Raw genomic sequence first — 23,995 nt, 5'->3', positions numbered from 1 at the left:
GTGAGTGATAGGACGGGAATGGGAAACTTTTACACTACTTTAACGCTATTGAACGAGTAGAGTATATGTTATAAACGTAAAATGTTTTATGTGTTAGACAATGGCCTCAAGTGAAAGTGACCCTATTAATGGGGGAAATGCAAACCACGAATCCGAGGTCACGCTCGAAGAAATGAGGGCAAGGATTGACGCATTGCGTAGCGACCCTGTTTTTGGAGATGCCACCGGAGATGCTAGTGATAACCGAATGGATTTAATGAGGCTGATGATGATGGAGCTTTTACAAGGAAATCGACAAAGGCCTAGGACTGAACAAGAAGAGTGCTCAAACATGTTCAAGAGGTTTTCGGCTCATAAGCCCCCAACTTATGATGGAAAGCCAGACCCCACTGAGTTTGAAGAATGGCTCAACGGCATGGAAAAATTGTTCGATGCCACCCAGTCCCCGATAAGTGGAAAGTTAACTTTGCAGTCTTTTATCTGAAAGGACAAGCTGATCTTTGGTGGAAAACTGCCAAGGAAATGCAACAGCATCCTGGATTCGGATGGGAACATCTAAAGGAGGCCATGCGCAACCAGTTTTACCCTCAGTCATTGCAACTCCAAATGGAGTCGGAGTTTATTCATTTGAAACAGAGGAATATGACAGTCTTGGAATACGCGTGAAATTCAATGAACTTGCTCGATTCGCTCCAGACTTGGTTTCCACTGATCGTCAACGGATGAATCGTTTCGAAGGAGGTCTAAACGTTGACCTTCAGGAGAAACTAGCAGCACATATGAGCAAATCCTATCAGGAATTATATGATAGGGCCATCAATGTCGAACGCAAGACGAAACTTAGAAAGGAAGTGTTTGAAAATGGTAAGAGGAAAGGAAAACCTCAAGAAGGCCAATCAAGCAACAGTTTCAACAAGAAGTTGAATACTGGTCACATGGAGGAAAATCGTAATCAAAGACAAGTTCCTCGGTGCAACAAGTGTAACAAGCAAGGCCATTGGGCAAGGGATTGTCGTAAAGGCACCGACCAATGTTATCGATGTGGTAAACAAGGCCATATAGTGAAAGATTGTCCTGTTCAAGAACAACGAGGCCACAACGTGAACAACCATGGCTTCACAAGGAATCAAGGGAATGGACAGAACTCCACTTATAGCGGCAATGCGAACAACAATCGTAATCCTCCGAGAGGACCTCCACAAGCTGGGAGAGTTTTCATGATGCAAAGAGAAGAAGCTGAAGCTGATGATACCGTCATCACTGGTACTTTTCCTATTCCACTCTATACCCGGTTGTGTTCTTTTTGATTCTGGAGCTTCACATTCATTTATATCTACTGCATTTTCTAGAACTTTGAATGCAAAACCATGCCCTAAATTCTCTGCCATGTCAGTTTCCATCCCAAATGGTGAATCTATCTCATGTGATGTCATGTATAGAAACTGCCCTATCCTTATAGGAGGCTATGAGTTCCTAGTTGACCTAGTTCAATTTGAATTAACCGACTTTGATGTGATATTGGGAATGGATTGGTTATCCAAGTACCAAGCCGACATTAATTGCCTTAACCATGAGATAACCCTTAGAAGACCTGATGGGTGCAAGGTTTCTTATCGAAGAAGAAAAGCCAAATCCCGTATTATCTCAACCTCAAAAGTATTCAAACTACTTGCGAAGGTTGTTACGGATACCTTTGCAATGTAATAGACCTAAGCAAAACCTGAAGTCTCTTTGTCCGACATCCCTATAGTAAAAGAGTACCCTGACGTATTCCAGAAGACATACCTGGTATGCCTCCGCAAAGAGAAATAGACTTTAGCATCGACCTTATTCCGGGAGCTGCCCCTATCTCGAAGGCACCATATAGAATGGCACCAGCTGAATTGCAAGAATTGAAGAAGCAACTTGATGAACTGCTCGAGAAAGGGTACATCCGACCCAGTGTTTCACCCTGGGGTGCACCAGTCTTGTTTGTAAAGAAGAAAGATGGAAGTATGAGGTTGTGCATCGATTATCGAGAGTTACAAAAGATTACCATCAAAAATAGATATCCCTTACCCCGCATCGACGATCTTTTCGATCAGCTGCGAGGTGCAACCATTTTCTCCAAGATAGATTTGAGGTCTGGATATCATCAACTTCGATTAAGCCAGAAGATATCTCAAAAACCGCCTTCAGAACTCGATACGGCCATTATGAATTCACGGTGATGCCCTTTGGGTTAACCAATGCCCCAGCCGTTTTCATGGACTTGATGAACCGAGTTTTCAAGCCCTACCTTGATAATTCGTTGTTGTATTCATCGATGATATCTTGGTATTCTCAAGAAACTCAAGTGAGCACGAAGAACACTTGAGAAAGGTGTTGGAAATACTAAGAGAAAGAAAGTTGTATGCGAAGCTGAAGAAATGTGAATTTTGGTTGAAAGAAGTTGCCTTTCTAGGGCACATCATTTCTGAGAATGGAGTCTCCGTTGATCCTCAGAAAATAAAAGCCATAATGGAGTGGCCTAGACCCACCAATGTCCCCGAAATTCGAAGTTTTATGGGTTTAGCTGGATACTACCGAAGATTCGTCCAAGACTTCTCAAAGATAGCTATGCCTATAACGCGATTGGTGAAGAAGTCGGTCAAGTTTGAATGGAGCGATGAATGTGAAGAAGCTTTTCAGGAGTTAAAGAAACGCCTTACCTCTGCCCCAATTCTAACCCTTCCTTCTGGTACAGATGGCTTTGTAGTATTATAGTGATGCCTCCAAGCATGGATTAGGATGCGTGCTGATGCAAAACGAGAAGGTTATAGCATATGCTTCTCGACAACTCAAACCGCATGAAAAAATTACCCAACCCATGATCTTGAACTAGCCGCTGTCGTATTTGCCCTAAAATCTGGCGACACATTTGTATGGTGTTCCGTGCAAAATCTTTACCGACCATAAAAGCCTCAAATACATCTTTACCCAAAAAGAGTTGAACTTAAGACAACGTAGGTGGCTAGAACTCCTAAAAGACTACGACCTTGACATTCAATATCATCCTGGAAAAGCAAATGTTGTAGCTGATGCCCTAAGTCGAAAAGCTCACCTAAACACAACCTTGACCCTACCAAAAGCTATAAAGATGATCTTTGGAAAATGAAAGTAGAGATCATTCAGAGAAAAGAAGGTGCATACTTGAATGCATTGGAGTTAAGGCCAACTTGTTGGCAGACATAAAGGAGGCACAAGTGAAGACCCAGAGTTAGAGAAAATAAAGAATGATGTGAAAAGAGGGAAGTCGCCAGGATTTGTGATCCAAGAGGATGGTACTTTGAGATTTCAAGGAAGGTTATGTTCCCAATAAGGAGACATTAAAGAAGAGGATTTTAGAAGAAGCTCATAATAGTCCTTTCTCAATCCACCCTGGAGGAAACAAGTTATACAAAGATTTGAAACAGACATTCTGGTGGAGCAACATGAAGCAAGAAGTCGCTGAATTTGTGGCAAGATGCTTGACTTGTCAAAAGGTCAAGATAGAGCACCAAAGACCTGCAGGGCTCCTACAACCTTTGAGTATCCCTACTTGGAAGTGGGATTCGATCTCGATGGATTTCATAATGGGACTACCACCGTCAACTCGAGGCATGAACTCTATCTGGGTGATTGTGGATAGATTGACGAAATCCGCGCATTTCTTAGCTATAAGAAATAATTGGAGCTTAGACAAGCTAGCTGAGTTGTATATGAACACAATTGTCAGGCTACATGGAGTTCCGAGTTCAATCGTATCTGATCGAGACTCAAGATTCCAAGCAAAGTTTTGGAAAGAATTGCAAAAGCTCTTGGCACTAGACTCGACTTCAGTACAGCCTTCCACCCAGCAACTGATGGTCAGACGGAACGGACGATACAGACCCTGAAGATATGTTAAGAGCATGCATGTTAGATTTTCAAGGAAGTTGGGAGAAGTACTTGCCACTGGTAGAATTTTCTTACAATAACAGCTACCAAGCTAGCATCAAAATGGCCCCATATGAAGCACTCTATGGAAGAAGATGTAGAACACCCCTTTGTTGGAGTGATATTGACGAAGCTCGAATGATAGGACCCGACTTATACAAGAAACGACAGAAAAAGTACGATTAATTCAGACCAGGATCAAGACTGCGCAGAATCGACAGAAGAGCTATGCAGACCGACGAAGGAGACCACTAGAGTTTATAGTGGGTGATCATGTTTTTCTGAAAGTCTCACCCACTAAAGGTGTCATGCGATTTGGTCAATCTGGTAAGCTTAGTCCAAGATATATCGGTCCATATGAGATTCTCGAGCGAGTGAATGACGTGGCTTATCGACTGGCGCTACCGACAGACCTAGATAAGGTGCATAATGTCTTCCATATATCGATGTTAAGAAAGTACATACCTGATCCAAGCCATGTGATTAGGCATGAACCTTTACAACTGGAAACGACTTGACTTACGAAGAAAAACCGATTGAAATTCTGACCGTAGGAAAAGCAGCTCAGAAACAAAGTAATTCCCATGGTAAAAGTTTTATGGGCCAACCATTCGTCGACTGAAGCAACTTGGGAAGTTGAAGATCAAATAAAAGCGAAATACCCTCATCTATTTGCTTAGATTATTATGTATGTTTATCATGTTTGATCTGCATAGTTATCTAAAGTATGAATATTTTTACTTTCATAATGATTTTTGATATGCATTGCATGACCTTATTTTGACTTAGTAAGTTTCGAGGACGAAACTTTTTCTAAGGGGTGAGGATGTAATATCCCGTATTTAAGTAATACTAATTATCGGATTAATTATAAATTAAATATTCCAAACTAACAAAAACAAGAATTATAGATATTAAAATGTATAATAAGCTATTTTAAGTTTCCTTTATTTAATCTAACTTGTGGACAATAAAACAAGTATATACTTAAGTAAAAATAGAAATTACAAAATGCCCCTATGAATCTAACTCTAGCCCATCTTCTTCCTTCCTCCATTTTCTTTCTCTGGCAAATTTTTTTGAAGTGTTCACACATGAAATCAAACACTTCAATTCAATACTACAACGCTCATGTCAGAAATCTTCTTCATTAGTCAATAAAGTTGCTACAATATCTCATAAAATCTGGAATAAGCCCCAAACTTTGAATTCTCAACCTTCTTCCATTAATGTATCTTGACCCCAAATTCATATTTTCACATGATCAACAATAGGAGCATAGTTTTCCCATAAATTTCTATAAATACCGGTTGATAATTCCATTGAACAAACAAAACCAAAACTCAGAACTTTGTTAGCCAAAAAAATACCACAGAAATATCGCTTTCCTCTGTTTTGGGGCGACACCACTGAAGCACCACTGAACCACCCTCGTCTGCCGCTGCTATACCCAACCACCAAGCACTCCACGCCGTCCAGCCGCCAGCCGCCCCAACACCGCCACCCACCACCTTCTTTTCTCTCCGCCAGCACCATTTTCTCTCTCCGTTCTCCGCCGACCCACCTGCACGAACCTCCATCGGAAACGGCCCACCTTCGTCACTCCGACGAGATCCGGCGAACCACCCTGACACCTCCAAATCGCCGCGTGCATTCTCAATTTCCGGCGAAGCCCTGCTGTCGCACGTCCTCTGCCGCAAGGTTCTGTTTCCTTTCATTTCTCTCTTGATATAATTCTGCTTTACTAGTTTAATGATGATTTGTGGCTCATTTAATATATGAGCCTGATTACTGATATATGGGCCTAAAATATGACAAACATATTAAGATGTAATCTAGATAAACTAATGCATCCTAAGGTCTAACTATTATATCATAAATCCATGTACAAACTTGTTAAAAGTAATCAACCTTATTATATATTACTATTCTAATTCTTCAACTCTAACGTAGTCATAAAAACTTGATCTAAATTATTGTCATGTGAACAAGATAAAATTAATTACTATAAAATTTGACTTAATTTACATACATACGGAAACTCGTAACTCATACATATCCACTAAATCATGGGTAAGCATACTTTACTGATAATCAAAATAAGTTCTAATGTGAGTTAGATGTACGAAAATAAAACGATTATTTTAAATGAAGGAGGTTATGATAATATTATGACTTCATGTAATTTCTCAATAAGTAATATAAAAAAATATATAGGAGATAAGTCTTAAGGATTAAGATAATTATTAATATTGTTTAATAATTGAACTTGATTAGTGATTTTGGGCCTAATGTACCTAACCATATTTTACTAAAAACAATTCACGTCAGTTTATGAAATGTTAATATTATTGAAGTAGTACGTAAAAACAACTAGTTACTAGTTACTACAATGTTAAAGTAAAATCTAAGTAATATGACTTAGCCTAATTAATGGGCAAGTGGGTGAAACAAGTTTAGCAAATATAATACTAAGTAGTCTTATCCTTTAATTTGTTAAGTCCCTATTATTAACCTTAATTTATTAATATTAAATATGACAATTTTATAAAGCTAATGCAATAGTAATAATAATAGTAATATTATTAAGTAATAAGACAGTACTTATAAAGTTTAGTAAATAAGTGAATAAACATAGTTCCGCAATTATTTGGTTAACGAGTCAACCTTATAACTATTAATAATAACATATGAGGAATGTTACGATATTAATCGTCTCGTTATCAATTATTGGTTAGATTAAGGAAAAAGGGATATTACAAGCCTCCCCCAACTATCAAAGTTACTAAGCAGGATTTGGTAACGTCTACTGCTAACACCCGCATTCCCTTTCTAAATATCTGTTTTATGTGATATTTATAATGTTTATGTTAAATGTATGCTTTTATGGATTGCGGGCATAAATACTTTTATAACATGATTTTCATGACGTTACGTAATTTATGCTGATTTGATGAAATTAAAGAATATGATTTCATGATGATTGTGAAGTATAATGCATAAATAAAAAGAAATGGAACATGATAAACAAAAGTGAAAGATGGTTCTTGGCAGTACGATGTTATGTTGGTCGTGCACGTACCGTTCTATTCTATGGCGGAAACGCACCTTCTGGTTAGGGGCAATTGTCCCTGGTGGCACCGCACTATGCATGGCTTTATGCCACCTTCTGGTTAGGGATGATGTCCCTGGTGGCTATTGCCCTATGATTATGATGATGATGATGGGAGACGTCCCTGTATGTTATACTCGCCAAGTTACCAATAAGATAATTATGATGATGATTATGATATGAAGATAATAATGAATTTATGTTTACATAAAATGTTTATGAAATGTTTTTACTCTATTCTCTCTCCTCCCTGTTTGCAACTAAAATGAATTGAAATGAATTTACGATGTTAGAGTAGTATGTTACTGGGCCTCGGCTCATGACGTTTTGCTTTTCTGTTTTAGGTAATGACGGGGAGACGGAATGGCGTAGCAGTGAGGAATAATTATACTTAAATATGCAGACTCTTATTATTATGTATTCTAAGCTTAAGAACATTAGTTTATGAACCTTAATTATGTTCACCTAATTATTTACGCATTTCTAAGTTAGTTATGAAGTTTAATATTTATAAAGTTACGTTCTTTAACGAACTTAGTTGCCTTGTATTTTCCAAAAGGAAGTACGGCAGTAACGCACCGACTAAGTTAAGTCTTCCGCTGCAAGTAAGAGTTAATTAATGAATTAACGATGCTTAGGAGTCGGGGCGTTACAGAATGGTATCAGAGCCAACGGTTCCGAAACCTTAAGTAAACCTTAAGGTTTTACGTATTTCAATTAAGAACTAAAATGGTTTAGGATATATACTTTAGCTAACATAGATAATAAATAAATAAAAATAAAATGGTTGTAGATAAATAAGGAAATCAATAATGAATATGAGTGTGAGTGATAGGACGGGAATGGGAAACTTTTACCTACTTTAACGCTATTGAACGAGTATGAGTATATGTTATAAACGTAAAATGTTTTATGTGTTAGACAATGGCCTCAAGTGAAAGTGACCCTATTAATGGGGGAAATGCAAACCACGAATCCGAGGTCACGCTCGAAGAAATGAGGGCAAGGATTGACGCATTGCGTAGCGACCCTGTTTTTGGAGATGCCACCGGAGATGCTAGTGATAACCGAATGGATTTAATGAGGCTGATGATGATGGAGCTTTTACAAGGAAATCGACAAAGGCCTAGGACTGAACAAGAAGAGTGCTCAAACATGTTCAAGAGGTTTCGGCTCATAAGCCCCCAACTTATGATGGAAAGCCAGACCCCACTGAGTTTGAAGAATGGCTCAACGGCATGGAAAAATTGTTCGATGCCACCCAGTGCCCCGATAAGTGGAAAGTTAACTTTGCAGTCTTTTATCTGAAAGGACAAGCGATCTTGGTGGAAAACTGCCAAGGAAATGCAACAGCATCCTGGATTCGGATGGGAACATCTAAAGGAGGCCATGCGCAACCAGTTTTACCTCAGTCATTGCAACTCCAAATGGAGTCGGAGTTTATTCATTTGAAACAGAGGAATATGACAGTCTTGGAATACGCGTGAAATTCAATGAACTTGCTCGATTCGCTCCAGACTTGGTTTCCACTGATCGCAACGATGAATCGTTTCGAAGGAGGTCTAAACGTTGACCTTCAGGAGAAACTAGCAGCACATATGAGCAAATCCTATCAGGAATTGTATGATAGGGCCATCAATGTCGAACGCAAGACGAAACTTAGAAAGGAGGTGTTTGAAATGGTAAGAGGAAAGGAAAACCTCAAGAAGGCCAATCAAGCAACATTTCACAAGAAGTTGAATACTGGTCTGGAGGAAATCGTAATCAAAGACAAGTTCCTCGGTGCAACAAGTGTAACAAGCAAGGCCATTGGGCAAGGGATGTCGTAAAGGCACCGACCAATGTTATCGATGTGGTAAACAAGGCCATATAGTGAAAGATTGTCCTGTTCAAGAACAACGAGGCCACAACGTGAACAACCATGGCTTCACAAGGAATCAAGGGAATGGACAGAACTCCACTTATAGCGGCAATGCGAACAACAATCGTAATCCTCCGAGAGGACCTCCACAAGCTGGGAGAGTGTTCATGATGCAAAGAGAAGAAGCTGAAGCTGATGATACCGTCATCACTGGTACTTTTCCTGTCCACTCTATACCCGGTTGTGTTCTTTTTGATTCTGGAGCTTCACATTCATTTATATCTACTGCATTTTCTAGAACTTTGAATGCAAAACCATGCCCTAAATTCTCTGCCATGTCAGTTTCCATCCCAAATGGTGAATCTATCTCATGTGATGTCATGTATAGAAACTGCCCTATCCTTATAGGAGGCTATGAGTTCCTAGTTGACCTAGTTCAATTTGAATTAACCGACTTTGATGTGATATTGGGAATGGATTGGTTATCCAAGTACCAAGCCGACATTAATTGCCTTAACCATGAGATAACCCTTAGAAGACCTGATGGGTGCAAGGTTTCTTATCGAAGAAGAAAAGCCAAACCCGTATTATCTCAACCTCAAAAGTATTCAAACTACTTGCGAAGGGTTGTTACGGATACCTTTGCAATGTAATAGACCTAACAAAACCTGAAGTCTCTTTGTCCGACATCCCTATAGTAAAAGAGTACCCTGACGTATTTCCAGAAGACATACCTGGTATGCCTCCGCAAAGAGAAATAGACTTTAGCATCGACCTTATTCCGGGAGCTGCCCCTATCTCGAAGGCACCATATAGAATGGCACCAGCTGAATTGCAAGAATTGAAGAAGCAACTAGATGAATGCTCGAGAAAGGGTACATCCGACCCAGTGTTTCACCCTGGGGTGCACCAGTCTTGTTTGTAAAGAAGAAAGATGGAAGTATGAGGTTGTGCATCGATTATCGAGAGTTAAATAAGATTACCATCAAAAATAGATATCCCTTACCCGCATCGACGATCTTTTCGATCAGCTGCGAGGTGCAACCATTTTCTCCAAGATAGATTTGAGGTCTGGATATCATCAACTTCGTATTAAGCCAGAAGATATCTCAAAAACCGCCTTCAGAACTCGATACGGCCATTATGAATTCACGGTGATGCCCTTTGGGTTAACCAATGCCCAGCCGTTTTCATGGACTTGATGAACCGAGTTTTCAAGCCCTACCTTGATAATTCGTTGTTGTATTCATGATGATATCTTGGTATTTCAAGAAACTCAAGTGAGCACGAAGAACACTTGAGAAAGGTGTTGGAAATACTAAGAGAAAGAAAGTTGTATGCGAAGCTGAAGAAATGTGAATTTTGGTTGAAAGAAGTTGCCTTTCTAGGGACATCATTTCTGAGAATGGAGTCTCCGTTGATCCTCAGAAAATAAAAGCCATAATGGAGTGGCCTAGACCCACCAATGTCCCCGAAATTCGAAGTTTTATGGGTTTAGCTGGATACTACCGAAGATTCGTCCAAGACTTCTCAAAGATAGCTATGCCTATAACGCGATTGGTGAAGAAGTCGGTCAAGTTTGAATGGAGCGATGAATGTGAAGAAGCTTTTCAGGAGTTAAAGAAACGCCTTACCTCTGCCCCAATTCTAACCCTTCCTTCTGGTACAGATGGCTTTGTAGTGATAGTGATGCCTCCAAGCATGGATTAGGATGCGTGCTGATGCAAAACGAGAAGGTTATAGCATATGCTTCTCGACAACTCAAACCGCATGAAAAAATTACCCAACCCATGATCTTGAACTAGCCGCTGTCGTATTTGCCCTAAAAATCTGGCGACACTATTTGTATGGTGTTCCGTGCAAAATCTTTACCGACCATAAAAGCCTCAAATACATCTTTACCCAAAAAGAGTTGAACTTAAGACAACGTAGGTGGCTAGAACTCCTAAAAGACTACGACCTTGACATTCAATATCATCCTGGAAAAGCAAATGTTGTAGCTGATGCCCTAAGTCGAAAAGCTCACCTAAACACAACCTTGACCCTACCAAAACCTATAAAAATGATCTTTGGAAAATGAAAGTAGAGATCATTCAGAGAAAAGAAGGTGCATACTTAAATGCATTGGAGTTAAGGCCAACCTTGTTGGCAGACATACAGGAGGCACAAGGTGAAGACCCAGAGTTAGAGAAAATAAAGAATGATGTGAAAAAAGGGAAGTCGCCAGGATTTGTGATCCAAGAGGATGGTACTTTGAGATTTCAAGGAAGGTTATGTGTTCCCAATAAGGAGACATTAAAGAAGAGGATTTTAGAAGAAGCTCATAATAGTCCTTTCTCAATCCACCCTGGAGGAAACAAGTTATACAAAGATTTGAAACAGACATTCTGGTGGAGCAACATGAAGCAAGAAGTCGCTGAATTTGTGGCAAGATGCTTGACTTGTCAAAAGGTCAAGATAGAGCACCAAAGACCTGCAGGGCTCCTTCAACCTTTGAGTATCCCTACTTGGAAGTGGGATTCGATCTCGATGGATTTCATAATGGGACTACCACCGTCAACTCGAGGCATGAACTCTATCTGGGTGATTGTGGATAGATTGACGAAATCCGCGCATTTCTTAGCTATAAGAAATAATTGGAGCTTAGACAAGCTAGCTGAGTTGTATATAAACACAATTGTCAGGCTACATGGAGTTCCGAGTTCAATCGTATCTGATCGAGACTCAAGATTCCAAGCAAAGTTTTGGAAAGAATTGCAAAAGGCTCTTGGCACTAGACTCGACTTCAGTACAGCCTTCCACCCAGCAACTGATGGTCAGACGGAACGGACGATACAGACCCTAGAAGATATGTTAAGAGCATGCATGTTAGATTTTCAAGGAAATTGGGAGAAGTACTTGCCACTGGTAGAATTTTCTTACAATAACAGCTACCAAGCTAGCATCAAAATGGCCCCATATGAAGCACTCTATGGAAGAAGATGTAGAACACCCCTTTGTTGGAGTGATATTGCGAAGCTCGAATGATAGGACCCGACTTAATACAAGAAACGACAGAAAAAGTACGATTAATTCAGACCAGGATCAAGACTGCGCAGAATCGACAGAAGAGCTATGCAGACCGACGAAGGAGACCACTAGAGTTTATAGTGGTGATCATGTTTTTCTGAAAGTCTCACCACTAAAGGTGTCATGCGATTTGGTCAATCTGGTAAGCTTAGTCCAAGATATATCGGTCCATATGAGATTCTCGAGCGAGTGAATGACGTGGCTTATCGACTGGCGCTACCGAACAGACCTAGATAAGGTGCATAATGTCTTCCATATATCGATGTTAAGAAAGTACATACCTGATCCAAGCCATGTGATTAGGCATGAACCTTTACAACTGAGAAACGACTTGACTTACGAAGAAAAACCGATTGAAATTCTCGACCGTAGGGAAAAGCAGCTCAGAAACAAAGTAATTCCCATGGTAAAAGTTTTATGGGCCAACCATTCGTCGACTGAAGCAACTTGGGAAGTTGAAGATCAAATAAAAGCGAAATACCCTCATCTATTTGCTTAGATTATTATGTATGTTTATCATGTTTGATCTGCATAGGTTATCTAAAGTATGAATATGTTTTACTTTCATAATGATTTTTGATATGCATTGCATGACCTTATTTTGACTTAGTAAGTTTCGAGGACGAAACTTTTTCTAAGGGGTGAGGATGTAATATCCCGTATTTAAGTAATACTAATTATCGGATTAATTATAAATTAAATATTTCCAAACTAACAAAAACAAGAATTATAGATATTAAAATGTATAATAAGCTATTTTAAGTTTCCTTTATTTAATCTAACTTGTGGACAATAAAACAAGTATATACTTAAGTAAAAATAGAAATTACAAAAATGCCCCTATGAATCTAACTCTAGCCCATCTTCTTCCTTCCTCCATTTTCTTTCTCTGGCAAATTTTTTTGAAGTGTTCACACATGAAATCAAACACTTCAATTCAATACTACAACGCTCATGTCAGAAATCTTCTTCATTAGTCAATAAAACTTTCTACAATATCTCACAAAATCTGGAATAAGCCCCAAACTTTGAATTCTCAACCTTCTTCCATTAATGTATCTTGACCCCAAATTCATATTTTTCACATGATCAACAATAGGAGCATAGTTTTCCCATAAATTTCTATAAATACCGGTTGATAATTCCATTGAACAAACAAAACCAAAACTCAGAACTTTGTTAGCCAAAAAAATACCACAGAAATATCGCTTTCCTCCTCTGTTTTGGGGCGACCACCACTGAAGCACCACTGAACCACCCTCGTCTGCCGCTGCTATACCCAACCACCAAGCACTCCACGCCGTCCAGCCGCGCAGCCCGCCTCCCAACACCGCCAGCCCAGCCACCTTTCTTTCTCTCGCAGCACCATTTTCTCTCTCCGTCTCCGCGACCCACCTGCACGAACCTCCATCGGAAACGGCCCCCTTCGTCACTCCGACGAGATCCGGCGAACCACCCTGACACCTTCAAACTCGCCGCTGCATTCTCAATTTCCGGCGAAGCCCTGCTGTCGCACGTCCTCTGCCGCAAGGTTCTGTTTCCTTTCATTTCTCTCTTGATATAATTCTGCTTTACTAGTTTAATGATGATTTGTGGGCTCATTTAATATATGAGCCTGATTACTGTATATGGGCCTAAAATATGACAAACATATTAAGATGTAATCTAGATAAACTAATGCATCCTAAGGTCTAACTATTATATCATAAATCCATGTACAAACTTGTTAAAAGTAATCAACCTATATATATATTACTATTCTAATTCTTCAACTCTAACGTTAGTCATAAAAACTTGATCTAAATTATTGTCATGTGAACAAGATAAATTAATTACTATAAAATTTGACTTAATTTACATACATACGGAAACTCGTAACTCATACATATCCACTAAATCATGGGTAAGCATACTTTACTGATAATCAAAATAAGTTCTAATGTGAGTTAGATGTACGAAAATAAAACGATTATTTTAAATGAAGGAGGTTATGATAATATTATGACTTCATGTAATTTCTCAATAAGTAATATAAAAAAATATATAGGAGATAAGTCTTAAGGATTAAGATAATTATTAATATTGTTTAATAATTGAACTTGATTAGTGATTTTGGGCCTAATGTACCTAACCATATTTTACTAAAAAAATTCACGTCAGTTTATGAAATGTTAATATTATTGGAAGTAGTACGTAAAATTACAACTAGTTACTAGTTACTACAATGTTAAAGGTAAAATCTAAGTAATATGACTTAGCCTAATTAATGGGCAAGTTGGGTGAAACAAGTTTAGCAAATATAATACTAAGTAGTCTTATCCTTTAATTTGTTAAGTCCCTATTATTAACCTTAATTTATTAATATTTAAATATGACAAGTTTTTATAAAAGCTAATGCAATAGTAATAATAATAGTAATAATTATTTAAGTAATAAGACAGTACTTATAAAGTTTAGTAAATAAGTGAATAAACATAGTTCCGCAATTATTATGGTTAACGAGTCAACCTTATAACTATAATAATAACATATGAGGAATGTTACGATATTAATCGTCTCGTTATCAATTATTGGTTAGATTAAGGAAAAAGGGATATTACAAGCCTCCCCCAACTATCAAAGTTACTAAGCAGGATTTGAGGTAACGTCTACTGCTAACACCCGCATTCCCTTTCTAAATATCTGTTTATGTTGATATTTATAATGTTTATGTTAAATGTATGCTTTTATGGATTGCGGGACATGAAATACTTTTATAACATGATCTTTCATGACGTTACGTAATTTATGCTGATTTGATGAAAATTAAAGAATATGATTTCCATGATGATTGTGAAGTATAATGCATAAATAAAAAGAAATGGAACATGATAAACAAAAGTGAAAGATGGTTCTTGGCAGTACGATGTTATGTTGGTCGTGCACGTACCGTTCTATTCTATGGCGGAAACGCCACCTTCTGGTTAGGGGCAATTGTCCCTGGTGGCACCGCACTATGCATGGCTTTATGCCACCTTCTGGTTAGGGACGTTGTCCCTGGTGGCTATTGCCCTATGATTATGACGATGATGATGATGGGAGACGTCCCTGTATGTTATACTCGCCAAGTTACCAATAAGATAATTATGATGATGATTATGATATGAAGATAATAATGAATTTATGTTTACATAAAATGTTTATGAAATGTTTTTACTCTATTCTCTCTCCTCCCTGTTTGCAACTAAAATGAATTGAAATGAATTTACGATGTTAGAGTGGTATGTTACTGGGCCTCGGCTCATGACGTTTTGCTTTTCTGTTTTAGGTAATGACGGGGACGACGGAATGGCGTAGCAGTGAGGAATAATTATTACTTAAAATATGCAGACTCTTATTATTATGTATTCTAAGCTTAAGAACATTAGTTTATGAACCTTAATTATGTTCCACCTAATTATTTACGCATTTCTAGGTTAGTTATGAAGTTTAATATTTATAAAGTTACGTTCTTTAACGAACTTACGTTGCCTTGTATTTTCCAAAAGGAAGGTACGGCAGTAACGCACCGACTAAGTTAAAGTCTTCCGCTGCTAAGTAAGAGTTAATTAATGAATTAACGATGCTTAGGAGTCGGGGCATTACAATGTGGGTCCTTGATAGCGGGTGTTCCAAGCATATGACTAGTGATCAATCCAAGTTTCTCTCACTTTTAGCATACCATGGAGGAACAGTGACCTTTGGAGACAACCTTACTAGTAATATTGGAAAAACAACATGCTTTGTACATAATAATGGAAAGGACAATTTAGGAAAGTTTGATGCTACAAATGATAAGGCTATATTTCTAGGATATGCCTCAAATAGTATAGCTTATCGTGTCCACAATAAGCGAACAATGTGTGTTGAGGAAAGTGTCGATATTACATTTGATGAAACTAATTCTCTGCAGGAACAAAGTCATGACAATGGCCTTGAAATTGAATTAACTCGTCCAGAAGAATCTAATCATAATAATGAGGAACTAACCCCTGCAAAAAAAGAGAAAAAGTTAGTTCCTGATCCAGAGAACTTAGTACCTGATCCTCCCAAGGAACAAGCAATAGGAGGAGATCAAGAAACTGTAGTAACTCCTTAAACAGAAGAAACTCACATAAATTAACCACCTCAAGAAACTCAATAAGCAACAAGGAGCTTTGATCCAAAACCTTGGATCCAAAACCTTGGAGTTCGAAATGAGTATGATGGGAGAATTGGACTTCTTTCTGGGATTGCAAATCAAGCAAACCGAAAGAGGACCAATGATCCATCAACAAAAATATGTCAAGGAACTGGTGAAGAAATATGGGCTAGAACAATAAAAAACCAATGACACTTCCATAGAAACAGGAACAAGGTTAGATGAAGACACAAATGGTAAGTGTGTAAATGAGAAGCAATACAGAGGTATGATTGGTTCTTTACTCTACTTAACTGCAAGTAGACCTGATATTGCTTTTAGTGTTGGTTTATATGCAAGATTTCAATTGAATCCTAAAGAATCTCACTTAACGGCAGCTAAGCGAATTCTTAGATATTTGAAAGGAAGTGATGACTTATGTTTTTCTAACTTTTTGTATTTTCAAAATATGATACCTCTGCGTCATCATTTTACTCATAAATTTTGATACAGAAATGATAATGAGTTTATTTCAACTGATTTAGAAACTAGACTTCAAGGGCCTTCCAACAATATATTAAATGTTCCAAACAAAGCTCCGGATCAAAAGTTATAGCTATTCGAAGTTGAGCTGAAGAATCTGATGGTTACAGGTCAACACGCTCGTGTCCGTTTTGACATATCCGTGTTACCCTGATTTCTTTGAGGCAGTAGCTTATATTCACATGCTGGTTTATATGGTTATAGGTCAACACACCCGTGTCATTATTGACACGCCCGTGTGGGTCTGCTTCATGTCGCATTTTATTTCGTCGGTTCATTATTTTTTAAAGTTATAAATACTCTTTTATTTGTTTAATGACAGAGAGAGTTAAATTGTATACACTTTTTAGGGTTTATAGTGAGAAGTTAGAGAGAGAAACTTGTAGATCTTCATTGTTATTCAAGACTTGAAGTGATGTTTCTGATCTTATAAGTTATTCTGATGAGGATTATGTTGGAGACTTAATAAACTGCAAAAGCACATCAGGTGTTGTTTATTATCTAGGAACAAGCTTGGTCTCGTGGAGCTCAAAGGAACAGAACACAGTTTCTCTATCCACTGCAAAAGCAGAGTATGTGGTAGCTGCTGCATATTGCTCCTAGATCCTCTGGATCAAATAATAGATACGAGACTTTGGTATTAAGTTTAAGTGTGTTCTTATCTACTGTGATAATACAAATGTCATATGCATTTCCAATGATCCAGTTCATCATTCAAGAGTCAAACATATACACATCATGCATCACTTTTTTAAAGACAATGTTGGACAAGGTCTTGACAAAGTTGAATTTTGTCCTACTCAAAATCAAATTGCTGACATCTTGACCAAACCACTTCCTGAAGACAAATTTGAGAAAATTCGCCTAGAACTAGGAATGGTTAGAATTCAATTAATGTGCTACATAAAAAATGGAACCCTTAGTCTAAATTGATATTCATTAAGTGACTAGCATTATGTTATGAGATATTTATGTATCACACTTCATAATAAAGGACTCACATCTTGTCTTCATGATAAAGGACCCACATATTGTGTCGCTTTTGATTTGTGATTAAGGAAGCAAAATACAAGATCCAAACTGCATGGTGGTGCTTTTAGACTTTTTTTTTATAATTTAGGAATTGCTTTTAAACTTTAATTTAGTACTCACTAGCAGTGGCATGTTAATTTTGAGTTGTTATCTTAGTGAAAGCCCAACAAAAATAAATTTCTTTATCTATCATTAGGTTTTTCAGTTTACATTTACATGTGACAACACATGCAACTTTCACCACTTATATCACCAGTTAAGGCTGTGCAAAAAGACAGAGTGGGAATGAAATTTGGATTGGACCGGATCAGAATTTTGACCGAACCGAAAGTGTTCGGTCCAGACAAAATTCCGATTTCGAATTTTCGGTCTAGTCCAAATTCAGAAAATTCTGGTCCGAACCGGTGGACCAGAATCTATGATTTTTTTTTGGTAAAAAAAAAGGTTTATATATTAAAAAAGCTTAAACGGTAAAAAGTTATAAATTTAAAAACCTAGTATTTATTACCTTTAGGAATATTGTTATTAAAATTATTAAATAAGTTTTTTTTTGCAAAAATATAAATATACAGACAAAAATTTTCCAGTCCGGTCTAGGTCCAAAAGTTTTTGCGAATTCCGGTCCACCGATCCAGCCGGTTTCAGCCAGATCCGGTCTTCTCCTGGACCAGTGAACACTTATCATCTGTTATCTGTCAATAAAGCTATAAAAGTTGATATTTTAAAATCTTACATCATGCCATATCCAATACTATTTTAGATGTTATTAGATACAATTACACAATTAATTTTACGTTTTACATGTTTTTAAACGCATTGCGTGCATACAAGACTATAGATATATAGTTATACACTTATTTGTATAATTACATTTAAAACAAAATTTTAACCCAAGAATGAGGATTAAATTGAAAATGTCCACAAAATTACACATACATGATGTCACGCATGCATCGCATTAAAAAAATAATACTAGTTGATAGTTTATATCAACAATTTGGGCGATGCCCCAATTAATTGTAACATGTGGGTAGTTACTTATCAGTTTATATGCATTTTTAGGACATAAAAGTAGTTGGTGGCCGGACAATTATCTGAATCATTTGATTTATATAAAGAGTGACATCAGATAAAATAATTTAAACATCATATATTATGACAGTTGCAGTAGTGAAATAGATTAATTTGAATCAATTAGCCATCTTCCATTACTAAGAAAAATCAGATCCTAATTTTAAGGGACAATCACCAACTAAATCATTTATTTGTTAAAGTCAAACTAGAACCTTTCAACAACAAAAAAAACGACGATAAGTCAATTTCATAAACTTTGCAGGATTGTAATTAAAAGCACATGTAGTTTGGACTGTATCCTTTTTGTTACTGATCTTAGCAAATACAATCAATTTTTTTAAAAATAAACATAATGATTAAACCTACGTTTGATGGTCATTTAAAAATAACAGTATTCATGCAATAGATTGGGAGTCATCATACTTTTTAAAAAAAATGATAAATCACAAATAATTTTATTCATATTGTTTGGTTTGTGTTTTAATAAAAGATAGAGTATGAAATTGTCATTTTGGGATAACAAGATGTAATTGTGATTTTTTTTTATTATAATTTTGTTTACCAACAACTGAATTTAGTAATTGTGTAGGGTGTATGTTAACTTGTCATTAAATATTTTTTTTCCCCTACAAAAACCAATATGAGATTGTAGATAAGTTGGTTAGTGTATTAGTATTTTAGTTAAAAGACTATGGGTCCGGGTCTTTCTACACACAATTTTATTGTTCACTTTGTGTCATTTGTTTAGGAGGGGGAGGACATATGTAGTATGACAATTCTTTGCCTTGGATTTCAGATATGTATATAAATTTATATTCTCGATATTAATTTCTATTTATTTGAATATAAATTCATTTAAAGTTCTTTTAGGAGTGAATTAATATCATTGGTAAAAATTTTATATTTTCCAAAAGAGAAATAAAAAAGGAAAATAAAATAGAGTTATGACATGAAGAATGAGTCTAGAGAGAGAAACTCTCGCCTCTCTCTAGAATTGAAATTTTCTCACGATTGTTCATTTTACCTACAATTGAACCTCCGCTACTTGGTGGAACCATGGCTAAGGTTTCGAAGAAAGGTAATGGTGGGCAGAAGGTGAAGCAACTGATTAAGGTGGTTAAGAAACCTCATACAGTTAATGCGAAGAAGATGAAGAATGTGAATAAGATTTCAGAGAATGTGGCCTTAAGTTGGACATCAGAGCAAGAACTTGATGACGATTCTGTAGCATCGGTGGATTATAATGCTTTAATGTTGGATCGAGCAAATTTTGAGGCGGCTCGAAGTCAACTGGCGAGTTGGGTGGCACGGATGCGAACTCCGGCGATACCTGCGTCCAGCAACATGGTGAACCCTTCTCCTCAACCTTTGCAGCAATTAGCCAGTCACACAGGTAATACCTCATAACGACATAATCTTTTTGAAAGTATTCAGGAGGAGGGTATTGATTTAGAAGTACATGTATGTCATAATGTTAGTGCTGATCCCGTGGTGAATAATGTTGATATTGATCCTACTATACTTAATGTAGTGATTTCAGAGGAGGATGTTAAAGATGAAATAGAATGTTGGAACTCTTCCATTGTATGTTATGTCCTAGGGGTTAAACCACCTACTCGAATCATTAATGGATTTGTTAGGTGTGTTTGGGGAAAGTTTGGAATTGATCGACTTGCTATGGGTTCAAATGGGGTTTTTGTGGTTCGCTTTGTAGTTTGGATGGTAGACTTTCTGCTATGGATGCTGGCCCAATCTTATATGATAACAAGCCTGTGATCATGAAGAATGGGTCTCCTGATCTGGATCTGCTGAGTGAAGAGGTGAAAGTGGTTCCAACTTGGGTTCGTTTCCCAGGACTAGCATTGAAGTATTGGGGTCAGGTAGCATTGCATAAGATTGCGAGTCTAATAGGTGAACCTATTAGGACATATCGTGCTATTGCTCAAAAGGATTGTATTGAGTATGCTCATAGTATGGTGGAAGTTACTATAGGCCAATGTTTTCTCGAGGAAATTAGTTTTGTCAATGAAAAGGGTCAAATAATGAAACATAAGGTTTTTTATGAGTGCAAACCCATTATATGTGGGGATTGTGGTGGGATTGGGCACACTCTAGAGATGTGCAAATAGAAGAAATATGAGTTGGCATTGAAGAAGCTGAAGCCTAAGCAAATATGGGTTACAAAACCAAAACCTGTTGGGGGTGGCTCAATCTGTTATGGTAGCACAACCTGTTACCTTATCTTCTGGGAATCCTTGTCCTATACAACCTTAGGGGTCCTCTCCTATTAAGGGTACTAGTAAGGATGCAGAGAATGCACAATCTGTTAAAGAAAGAGGGAATCCAGTTAGTCCTAGTAGGGTAGAGGCTCAGGATGTTCCACTAGATAATCATTCTCTTGAGGTGCCTGAGCAAATGGTAATGCAGCAGGGAGGGGAGGAGACTATCCTTCCTAATGGACAGGATTGGTAGATGGAATGTAAGGGGTCTTAATAGCCCTCAAAAACATAATGATATCAAATATTTTTTGAATCATTATAATATTTGGGCTATTTGGACTTCTAGAGACTCGGGTGAAGGCTAGAAATTTCTCTAAAGTCTTCCCTAGGATTTGTCAGGGATGGTCTGTCATTACTAATTATCAATACCATGTTAGAGGTAGAATATAGTTAATTTGGCTACCTTTTATGTTTGTTGTGAATGTCTGTCTTTATGCAACATAATTCATTCACTATGAGGTGGTGCATAGGGCTACTGGTATGGCTTTTCAAGTAACTGTGGTGTATGAAGCAAATGATGCTACTGTTAGAAAAGATTTATGCTGTGATCTTGATCAAATTAGTCATAAAGTGAGGGGTGCTTGGATTGTTTTTAGTGATTTTAACAATTTTCTCAATTTGGGGGAAATAATTGGTTCTGCTGTCTTCTTGAAGGAAGTGGCGCAATTTAGGCAATGTATTCGTGACTGTTTGTTGCAGGATCACCCTTCTATTGGTCCTTTTTTTACATGGTATAACAAGCAAGAAGGAGAGAATAGGGTATTTTTGAAAATTGACATAGTGTTGAGCCAACTCTTAGTGGTTTAACTCTTTTGATAATGCGAATGCTATCTTTATTCCTCGGGGTATTTCGGATCATTATTGTGCATCTATTATTAAGTTGGATAACACTGTGGTGATTAAAGTAAAACCTTTCAAATTTTGCAACATGTGGGCTCTAGATGAAATTTTTTTCTGTCCATTGTTCAGACTCAGTGGCAGGAGAGCTTTGTGGGAGTACCTATGTTGAAAGTGATGAACAAATTGAAAAAGTTGAAGCAGGTTCTTAAAGTGTTGCACAGGAATAAATTCTCTAATGTTGAAACTAATGCTTCTGTTGCATTAACAAAGCTCATGGACATTCAACAAAGTATATACCTTGACTCTCAGAACTTAGAGCTGCATCATCAGGAGGTTAAAGCCAGGAAAGTGTACGATAATTTGAATGCTACTAAAATGAGTTTCCTGAGACTGAAGCAGGATTGGATCAAGGGCGGTGATGAAAATTCTAGCTACTTTCATGCTTGTTTGAGGAAGCGAAGACAACATAATCATGTACATATAATAAGAGATGTAGAGGGTATTTGGCATGAAAATTCGAAGGATGTTGAACGAGCTTTCTTGAAGTATTATGAGAAGCTGTTGTGTTCAGAGAGTTTAGCTGGCCATGTGAGTAACTCTCACGAGTGGAAAAAAGCCCATATGATGCGGTCATAATCGGGCTTAGTGATGCGGTTTTGGTCCGCATTAGATGGGCTCCCAGTAGATCCAAATTATTTACTGATCCGGTCCAAAACCGAATCAGTAAATGATTTCCGATGCGGTTCTTAAGAAAAACCGCATCAGTTACTTATGTTAACTGCTGCGGTTTTCGTAAGAACCACATCAGTAACTCCAAAACTGATGAGGTTCTGTACAATAACCGCAACAGATACGTAATTGTAAGGGTAAAAAAAAGCACTTTACACAAAACACAATACCGTGCTTTGTATAAAGTACTTTTTTGTACCCTGTAGCGGCTAGAAACCCAAACTATATTCAATCTACGAAGATTCCAATTTAGTACTACTGTGTTTACATATAAATATGTGGAAATTTTTTCCGACATCAATAATAATATTGAAATCCTGCCAATTTGGAACTTAATCCATAATTTGTGTGACGATATATTACAATTATTCCAACTTGCGCACAACTGTTTGCATATGCTTAAAGTTACTATCTCAAACTCCCAAACATCTACATTATCTCCAAATTTCAATGACCATAACAAATCCTAATGGGAGTATCAACAAAAACTCACTCGCTAAAAATACACCTTTAAACTAACTTGAATTTAATTTAATCATGAGACACAAGGAACTCAAACTATACCACATAATTACAACAATATATGTACGATAATCTAAAAAAATACAGAGGAATAACATGAATACAGAAAATTATACATAGAAACAACAAAAATAGAGAATTGACATGGAAACAACATTTCAACATAAATATAGAAAATTAATATATATAAAATTACGGAAAATATGTGGACAAAAAATTAACAAACATACCATTCGAATATGTGTACTGAAAATTAACAAACATTCCATCCAAAACCAACAGCTGCAGAAAAACCAAAATTAAGCGAAATTAAGAGCCCGAAAACGAAAAGAGAAAAATTAAGACCTAAAAACTAAATCAGATAAAAAAAAACGAAAAAATTAAGAGCCTAAAAAAAACTAAATCAGATCCAAAATAAAAACGAAAAAATTAAGAGCCCAAAACCAAAAAAACGAAAATGGCATCCCAAAAAACCAATGAAAACCTACATCTAAAATCAAATCCAAAACTAAATCCTAATATAAAACGAAAAAATCTAATAAAAAAACGAAAACACGAAGAAATCTGGTAAACAAAAAAAAAAAAACGAAAAAATTACGCTCAATTCGTTCTTCGATTCTTCGTCAATTTATTTATGTTATTCGATTTCGTTATTCGATTGTTCGTCAATTGATTTCGTTCTTCGTTTATTCGTCAATTCATTTCGTCGTTACGCTCTTCATTTCGTTCTTCGTTTCTTCATCCCCATTTTCGATCTTCGTTCTTCATTTTCTGATTTTTCTTAATTCATTCAACTTCGTTTCTTCGTTTCGTGAAGGAGTAGAGTAGAGAGACAGGTAAGGTGTTGTGTATACTGATGA

The 23,995-nt window shown here is 37.1% G+C and overlaps 3 protein-coding genes across 3 annotated transcripts; all 3 read left to right on the top strand.

Moving 5' to 3' along the window:
* Positions 1–545: 545 nt before the first annotated feature.
* Positions 546–1,704, top strand: LOC130591353 (uncharacterized). Its single transcript, XM_057394637.1, has 2 exons — positions 546–1,263; positions 1,316–1,704. Exons 1-2 carry the CDS (start codon positions 546–548, stop codon positions 1,702–1,704), a joined length of 1,107 nt encoding a protein of 368 aa, XP_057250620.1.
* A 6,885-nt stretch (positions 1,705–8,589) lies between these two features.
* On the top strand, positions 8,590–9,834 carry LOC130591352 (uncharacterized). Its single transcript, XM_057394636.1, has 3 exons — positions 8,590–8,830; positions 8,913–9,463; positions 9,535–9,834. Exons 1-3 carry the CDS (start codon positions 8,590–8,592, stop codon positions 9,832–9,834), a joined length of 1,092 nt encoding a protein of 363 aa, XP_057250619.1.
* A 9,833-nt stretch (positions 9,835–19,667) lies between these two features.
* Positions 19,668–22,458, top strand: LOC125497553 (uncharacterized). Its single transcript, XM_048644804.1, has 2 exons — positions 19,668–20,158; positions 22,014–22,458. Exons 1-2 carry the CDS (start codon positions 19,822–19,824, stop codon positions 22,091–22,093), a joined length of 417 nt encoding a protein of 138 aa, XP_048500761.1. The 5' UTR covers positions 19,668–19,821; the 3' UTR covers positions 22,094–22,458.
* Positions 22,459–23,995: the final 1,537 nt, after the last annotated feature.

The sequence above is a fragment of the Beta vulgaris genome, chromosome 5, assembly GCF_026745355.1.
Source record: "Beta vulgaris subsp. vulgaris cultivar EL10 chromosome 5, EL10.2, whole genome shotgun sequence".
Lineage (NCBI taxonomy): Eukaryota > Viridiplantae > Streptophyta > Magnoliopsida > Caryophyllales > Amaranthaceae > Beta > Beta vulgaris.
This window is presented reverse-complemented; position numbering and strand designations above follow the sequence as displayed.